This window comes from Nematolebias whitei, chromosome 20 (assembly GCF_014905685.2).
Source record: "Nematolebias whitei isolate Nwh7 chromosome 20, NemWhi1, whole genome shotgun sequence".
Taxonomy (NCBI): domain Eukaryota; kingdom Metazoa; phylum Chordata; class Actinopteri; order Cyprinodontiformes; family Rivulidae; genus Nematolebias; species Nematolebias whitei.
In genome coordinates, this window is record NC_056517.1 from 34,431,595 (window position 1) to 34,439,911 (window position 8,317).

Below are 8,317 nucleotides of genomic sequence, written 5' to 3' on the forward strand. Positions count from 1 at the left end.
GAGCAGGGAAACAAGCAAAACATGCCCATTTGTGTCACTCAAAGATGAGGATTGCACACCCCTGTCTTATATTAAATGTTCTAAACCAGGAGTGCCTAATATTTGCCCTTTAGGGCCATTATCTTGCATGTTTTACTCATTTCCCTGCTCCAACACAGCTGATTTGGATCAATAGGTGATTAACAAGCTTCTGCAGAATATGAAGAGGTAATTCAGCAATAGATTCAGGTGTGTTGGATAAGAGAAACAAGTAAAACGTGGGATAGTGGCCCTTGAGAGCCAGGATTTGACATCCGTGGGCTAGGGTGACCATTGCATTGAACTTGAAATTGAATTTGAAAGTCTTTTAAGGTCTCACACCAAACCTCTAAGCTAGGCTTTTTGTCCAACCTCGTCCAGTCCTCAGAGCAGGACATCATGAAGGCAGTCGGAGACAGATGAAGGCATCGGTTCATTGATATTCAGGTAGTGAGGTGACCTGCATTGAAAAGGCAGTCCATTGTCAGACAGTTAGGGATAGAAAGGTCTACCACCCAGTGGTAGATCTATACTTATGACACTATAGCTACTGTAGATCAGGGGTGTCCAATCATGGTCTTCGAGGGCCACTAATCCTGCATGACCTATAATGCTATAGTTTCTCTAGATGGTCATGGTTTATCACCGTCTCAGCGTTCTAACAGGGCCCCAGAAGAACTATTCTGAAAACTTCAATAAACCACCCATCGGTGTTAGTGACACCTGATGGACCTCGATTCTAGGTAATTTCTCTAGAGAACGTCTATATATAAGATATCCCAAACGCAAAGCTATTTAACTCTAGTACATCAAAAGAAACTTAAAACAATCATCCTTTTCAGGATTAGCTACAAAAAAATCTGCATCTTAAGTAGAACACTCGTATTCTTTTTTTAACACGTAGTTAGGGAAATAGTTGGGGGTTTTTTTTGCCAAGGGTATATGGATGTTAATTGGCTGAGATTGCTTGATTCATGGAGTCAATAGCAAAAGGACGGTAAGATCAAAGAAGAGCCGGAGGGACACAATGAGAAAATGTATCCGTGTTCCTCCCTTTGGCCGAGTCTTCTCCATTTCCAACCGCAAAGTATTTCCCTGACACGGAAATACTGACTAGAATGTAATTATGAGGTTATGCTCCCCACAGCAGTCCGTCATTCCAAGTACCAACACCTGCCATTATTTATTCATTGTTATTCCTCCAACAGAAATACACTATAATTAGATATTGATTACATAGTCAATGTGATGAATTAAACAAAATGCCCCCTAATGTCTCCATTTGCTATACGTAGTATCGAATCCCTTGCATAAATCATGTATGAAACGTTGCGTTTAGCAGGGTTTTATCTTTGTTTTGTTTCACTTTTCCACTCATCATTACCATTGTCACAAACATACTCTTACAAGTCCATAAAAATATACAAACTACACACAATGACTCACCAGTGTCCTCTTAAAAGGGTCTTTGGACACCTCATCCATGTCAGCCCTGCCCCATTGTATTTGTTGTTTCCTGACTTACTGATTTGAGCCGTGCCGGACATGTTCTTGTCTCCAGTTGTCTGTGTCAACAACCACAGAGTCCCCTCCCTCCCCTCTCCCTCCTTTAGACAATCTGTTAAGTGCCTCACGCAAGGACACGTGAATAACTCCTGGTTTCTCTCAATTGCACGCAGTACGGCCGAATGTCTCATCCCTAGGTGTTGCAAACCGAAAAGAAGGTAGGCATCTAAGATTATGCAACAGTTGTGTCTTTCCACAGATGAATTTACAGCAAGTACTTAAAAACTGGCTCCTTGGTAGCCAAAAAAATGTTCTGGAGAGGTGTTTTTTTCCCCCTCAGGCTCCCAGACAAACTAGAAAATCAATGTTTTGCTTATGATTAGAGGTTAATAGGAGGGTTGTGCATTTGTGAGGCGCTCATGTTGCAATATGATCCAAAAGGATGCTTTACCCTCTCTTGCATCCAATATTTGTACAATACATAGCAGGGGTGTCAAAATCAGTTACCAAAAGGAGCCAAAATTTTCTAACTTCGTCCGAGCCATAGGTCACTTTCAGCTGATGCATTAACTCGAGTCAGATACCCGACATATTTTCTTGGTTGCAGGTTCAGGAACAAGAGTTAGATCTGTCTCCCTTGACGTTCTGTTGCTCTTGCCACATTAGAATCAATGATAGAATGATCCAGCCGTCTTTCTGGCTTCATAGGTAGCCAGCTGGCCAGAGAAGTCTACACTAAACAATGTATTTATCAGGGTTTGTTTTAAGAAAAAATTAGAAGATATACAACATTTTACATTTAAATTATCATCTTGGGGCACCAGATTTAGCCCATGGCTCTTGGGTTTGACATATTTGATTCATCTTCATCTAATTAAACAGAAAAGCAGGAGAGGTTTCACTGTTTCTATGAAGACGTCGAGTTCATCTTAGTTTGCTTTAGCATGCATCATGATGCATATCTCCCTTGCAAATAACTTGCACACAAGCACTCCACTCCATGTTTCCATGACTACGGCCAACTATATAAAGTGTATGTTCCTCAGGCTTACGTCTCCCAATACAAAAGCAACGGTTGGGCCCATAGTTTCTGATCTTTTCTTACCAGAAGAGAGTAAAGAGAAAACACTCCTGTGCACAAATTTTAGTTTAAAAATTCTTGGCTTGGTTCCCCTGGAGGTGCAGAGCAGTTTATAAATGTTTAATTTCTGTCAGGGGACGCGCACACAGAGGATTTGAGTTGTACCAAGTGGTTGTTAATGAAATGAAGCATTAAAGGGGAACCATAATATTTATTTTGTTCATTATCTAAGGCATTTGTAACAGATGCTGCTACATGCAGCCAGCTTCACTTGGCAACGTCACTCCTTATTTCCCAGTGCCATCATTCATAATTGTTTCCTTTGTACAGTTTTTTTTTTTTCCTCCGCCACCCACTGGGCATTGATGCCTGTTATTCTTAATTCTCTGTAATTTTTAATTGCAATATCATGTTTTATTTATTTATTTGTTTGTTTGTTCTTTAATTTGTCTAGTAGCTCCTCAAGTTGCGTTGTCCACTGCCCCTTCTGTCCACGTTGCAAACAGCAAGCGAGGTAGGAGCTCTGGATTTCACACATTGCCCCAGATGACACCCCTAGCCCCTTCCACTGTGTACACCGATGGTTCTGTTCCCTTGTAATACCCCTGACCCTCGCACCACAGTAGTAAAGAACTCTGGCTATACCCCCAGCTCCATACTGGACTGATGGCTTTCACTGTTAAGAGCACACAGAGGGCTCATTCGGGCTTGGAGTAGTTTTTAAGCACCATGAAAGTCTGGAATCATTTATTTTCACTGCAAATAAAGTGGGTGTTTCGGCTACTACTATTTTTAGGAGGAACGTGTTTATATTACTTTTCTTTTCCTCCCCGTGCATGCATGATTTATGACCTTAGCCTATTTCTGGCAAGGAGAGATTATTTGTCTTCTGAGCGTACGTCTGCGAGAGTGAGGTATCTAATGTAGGAGACCAGAAAGGACTTGCTGATTTGGGTGAAAGGCAGAATGGACTAGACTCTTTGCCCCTTTGTACTTAAGCCTTTTCAGGGTGGTACTGGCTGAACAGAAAGAACTGACCTCAATACAGATTCCTAATAACGGCTGTCCATCTGTTAACCTGCACGTTCTGGAGCCTCCTCCCGGGTTCCAACAAGGATTAAGGGTCACATCTGTCCGTGCTGTGACACATGGCGTCCGTGGTCACTCAGACTGAGCCGGGGCTGCACACCTCCCAAATGCAATGTCTTCACAATCCCAATAGATCTAATTATACACTACCTTTGCTTTACTGTCATTGTGCTTAGCCTTTGAAGCAACGCCTTAGACAGTTAGGAAACATGTTGTGTGAATTAATGGCGTCTTGGATAAAAAGCTACATGAGCTGTGGTGTAATTTAGGCTCGTGGCATCATCTCTTCATCTTTCTTACTCCTTTAAATAGAGAAACCATTGGGACTTGGGTCGTGCAGAACTCCCACTGCACCGAGCAGCTGATGAATTCATCCATTCATGGTGGCGTTTCATTCATCTGTGGTCTTCTACTGTTATCGTGCATCGTCTCGGAGCCTAACCTGCCCAGTGTTGTAGTGTGTTTGTGGTAATGTGGCCGCTCAGATCCAACTAACAACGTGCTCTAACTCTGTGATGTCTGTTTCTAACTCTGGCTGTGCCTTCGCCAGATTAATCGGCATCTCCTCCTCCACCATGCAGCATCGGCATTTTCAACCTCGCATGCCATAGCGCCGCTCAAACCTTTGCTAACACGTCCGCTGTAGCACTCGCACCACCTACAACTCTACAGCGCCTCTTTTATCCCACCCTTCTCTTCCCCCCCCTCTCTTCCCTTCACATCTCCTCTCTTTTTGCAAGACTGTGAATGCTTCGGCCACTCCAACCGATGCAGCTACATCCAGGTGCTAAACACCGTCATTTGCGTGAGCTGTAAGCACAACACTAGGGGCCAGCACTGCCAGCTGTGCAAACTGGGCTTCTACCGCAATGCCTCAGCAGAACTGGACGATGAAAATGTGTGCATAGGTTAGTCCCCCAGTGGCCCCGTTCACTGCCAGCATGCTTTCACACCTTTTCCACTTCACCTCCTGTCTTTATTGACTCCTCAGCAGAGGAACTGTCAGCTCATGCCCATCATCCATACACTGTCCCGTCCTCATGCCCCCACGTCAACACTCTTGTCCTTCCTGCTCCAGTCATTTCATTTGTTCTATGAGTGTTTAACAGACATGGCTATTCACCTAACTGTGGGCAGATTTAGTTTTTTATTATCCTTCAGGGCATTTATACTGTGTATGCAAATCAATTCAGGATTAACGCAGTCGAATTTGTTACCAGCCACTAAATGAATTTACTGATACAGAATGTTGCAGTTTTAGCTACTAGCTAGTCCATATTTCTTTATCCTTTATTGTTGGTTATTTGCTAGCTTATATTTTGGAGTAAAAGTAAACCAACGAGGGTTTAAACACATCTAATTCCAATATTTTCTAAATGCAACTAGTACGCAATGTAGTGAGAATGCCTTAAAAAAGATGTTTTCTTAAAAAAGGGTTTGCTGCTAGACATGGGTTCAATTCAGTTCAATTAATTTATACAGCGCCAAGTCACAACAGAAGTCGTCTCAAGGCACTGAACAGAAACATTCGTATATAAAATAATAATTTAACATTATTTATCTGAGGAGCAGACTGTTTTAATTGAGTTTAACTCCATCACAGAACTCTCTCATCTTGAGCAAGCATGACGGCGACAGTGGAAAGGAAAATCTCCCTCACGAGGAAGAAACCTTTAGCAGAACCAGGCTCAGGACGAGCGGCCATCTGCTTCGACAGGCTGGGGTTGAGAGGAACAGATACACAATGGCAGGTCAAGAATCACATGTTAAGATAGAAATAGTATCAAATGAAAACTATTCAATTTTAACAATTCATTTAAGGAAATGAGGTCAATTTGTCCTCCAGTAGCCTATAGCAGCATAACAAGCCAACTCTAACTATAGGATTTATCAATAAGGAAAGTCTTAAAATCCCAGTCTTAAACTGGAAAATGTGTCAGCCTCATGGACAGAAACTGGAAGTTAGTTCCACAAGAGAGGAGCCTGATAACTGAAAGATCTTCCTCCCATTCTGCTCTAGAAACTCTGGGAACCGCAAGTAAACCTGCAGTCTGAGAGCAAAGTGCTCTGTTAGGAAAATGTGGAAAATAAGATCTGTAATATAAGATGGAGCTAGGTTGTTGAGGGCTTTGTAGGTTAGAAGTAAGATTTTGAATTCAATTCTGAATTTACATTACATTAGGTTGCATTTGAAAAGTGTCATCATGATGACAGATTCAAACGTGCCTGTCAATTCTACTTTTAATAAAGTATTTTATAATTTTAGATCTGTCTAAAATAATTATTTTAAAATTAGTTTAAATTGGGAAAACATCTGCTAGAATTAGTTTAACACAAATTAATTTTCAGGGAAATGGCAAGAATTTATTTAGTCTTGGGTACCAAACGACTTGTTTTAGGAATTTTAAAGAGTTTAGATTTGTTATTTTAGTCCAAAATAAAATAATTATTGCAATTGTTAGAGCCGTTACCATAACAGCAATAAAGTTAAATGCTAGCTTCAGTCCGAATTTAATTATGTTAAATTTTATCGATGTTAGCTGTGAGCTAGTCTGCCCTTCTTTAATGTTTCAGTTGGTTGTGGTTTTGATAGATTATATTTAACGTGAACCAGTAAAGATTTGAAATTTTAATTACCTGCCATATATTTAAACTATTTTTAGTGTAAAATGTAATGGAAACACTTAAAATTACAGATAAAACTTTAAATGTGGCCATTTCAAGTTTATTTGCCTTTTATTTTTAATAATTTCAGTTCCATCTAATACACCTATAAAAACAGCAGCTAAAATAGCACAAACGTACCAGTTTAGAAAAAGAAAATTGTTAAAAATAGCCAAAGAACTGATTTAGCTTCGTGCATTTATGCAAATATTTTCCTGCATTTTTGTCGGTGATCGTTTGTGAGCAGGTGTTCCAAATTTCACCCTTTGCAGATCTATCTAATCCTGACGCACCTGCTCTTCAATGTCGCCTTTGCAGCTAAAAGTAAAACAGAAAAGGCCATTTTCACCTTTTTTATTCATGACTACGTGCAGACATTTATGAAATGCATCATCTATTTTCCCCTTTGTGTAAAAATTGCATTTCACTTGGCTCCCAAGGCAATAGTTTGCTTCCCTGCTGAAATCTTTAGCTAGCGTGTGTAGCGCGAGTTCACAGCGCTCGGTGTCGGGTGCATTTGAAAGTCCTGAGGGGGGAGTCTGACAGGCAACAAGAGCTCTGAGAGAAATTCTGCAGGGGAGTCACTCAGCCAGTCACAGATGCCAGGCAAGTGCATGTGTCATATACATGAAATGGCCTCAGGAGCAGCAGCTGAAACCCGTCACCAGGCATTAAAAGTCACCGAGGCATTATTGCACACCAGACTCGCCGTCACCCTGCCCCTTTTCCCCCACACCCCCAGTTTGTCACACGCCGTCACCTCTCTCCTCTTGCCTGGCCCCTGGATGTCAGTCGGCTGAAGCCGTGTGCAGCGCAGCCACAGAAGGTGCAATGTTGTGGTCAGAAACTGTCAAAATACGTGTCGTTTGGACGGCACGGTTCTCCGGTTACTCCAGGAAGCCGAAAGGTCAAATGAGGTGTAGAACACCAGAGACATGACAGGGTTTTTATATAGGCTTTGTCTTTTAATTGCGCTTCACACCCTTCTTTTATGTTAATATTAGAATGCTATTTAAGATCACCAATTTATTCCTAAAGGATAGCAACTTATTTATGATTTTAAATGAAGTCAGAACACAACAATGCCCATTTCAATGCAACGTTCTCTTTTCTCCATTCGACTCATACGATCCTTAATCTTTTATCTGTCCATCTTCATCTCTCTGTGTGAATGAAAGCTCACTTCATCCATCTGAAACAAACTTCAGGTATCGCTGTGCTCATACGCTCACTGTGATTATTTTGTGTAACGGTTAAAACCAAAACATGAATCATGGAGTCCCTGCGCACGTGTGACTGGAACTGCATGGGTTATGGGTCCATCTGAGATATGTTATTCTGAATATTAGCCCCTTTGTTAATTTATTATTTGGCAGCAATTTTGGACCATAACTGGTATTATTAGTGAAGAGAACCAGCTGTGTTGGTTACTGGGTTTGTGGTTTATATTGGTTTACGTTGTTATCGTGCACAGATGTGAGCTGGTTCAGACAATTAAAATTTACCAACAAACGTTTTCAATTCATTTCAGTTTATTTATGGAGCACCAATTCACAACAAGTCATCTCAGGACCCTGTGTCAAAGGAAAGAAGTCGAACTCGTGAATCCATTTCAGATCGAGGCTCCAGTACGAACTGTTAATTCAGTACGTTCACGTACAGTTGATCATGAAGTGCCAGCAGATGAATCCTCACTTCAGTGCAGTCCTCCATCCTGAGCAGACTGATGGAGACAGTGGACAGAAATGACTCCCTTTAGCAAGAACAAACCGCCAGCAGAACCAGAACCAGGATGGGTGGCCATCTGCATTGACCAGCTGGTGTTGGAGAGGACTAGAGACAAATACAAAATGACTGGTCCAGGTGTAGTTTCTGTGGTCCAGGTGTAGTTTCTGTGGTCCAGGTATAGTTTCTGTGGTCCAGGTGTAGTTCCTGTGGTCCAGGTGTAGTTCCTGTGGT

At 41.6% G+C, this 8,317-nt stretch overlaps 1 protein-coding gene across 3 annotated transcripts in view; it reads left to right on the forward strand.

The window, feature by feature from the left end:
• Positions 1 to 8,317, forward strand: part of ntng1a (netrin g1a) — a 141,952-nt gene that overhangs the window by 118,050 nt on the left and 15,585 nt on the right. Inside the window, exon 5 of one of the 3 annotated variants that reach the window (XM_037693786.1) lies at positions 4,435 to 4,602. The exons of the other annotated variants lie outside the window; for them this stretch is intronic. Coding sequence (XP_037549714.1) covers positions 4,435 to 4,602 — 168 coding nt within the window. The remainder of the gene's footprint in view (positions 1 to 4,434; positions 4,603 to 8,317) is intronic. 3 annotated transcript variants of the gene reach the window in all.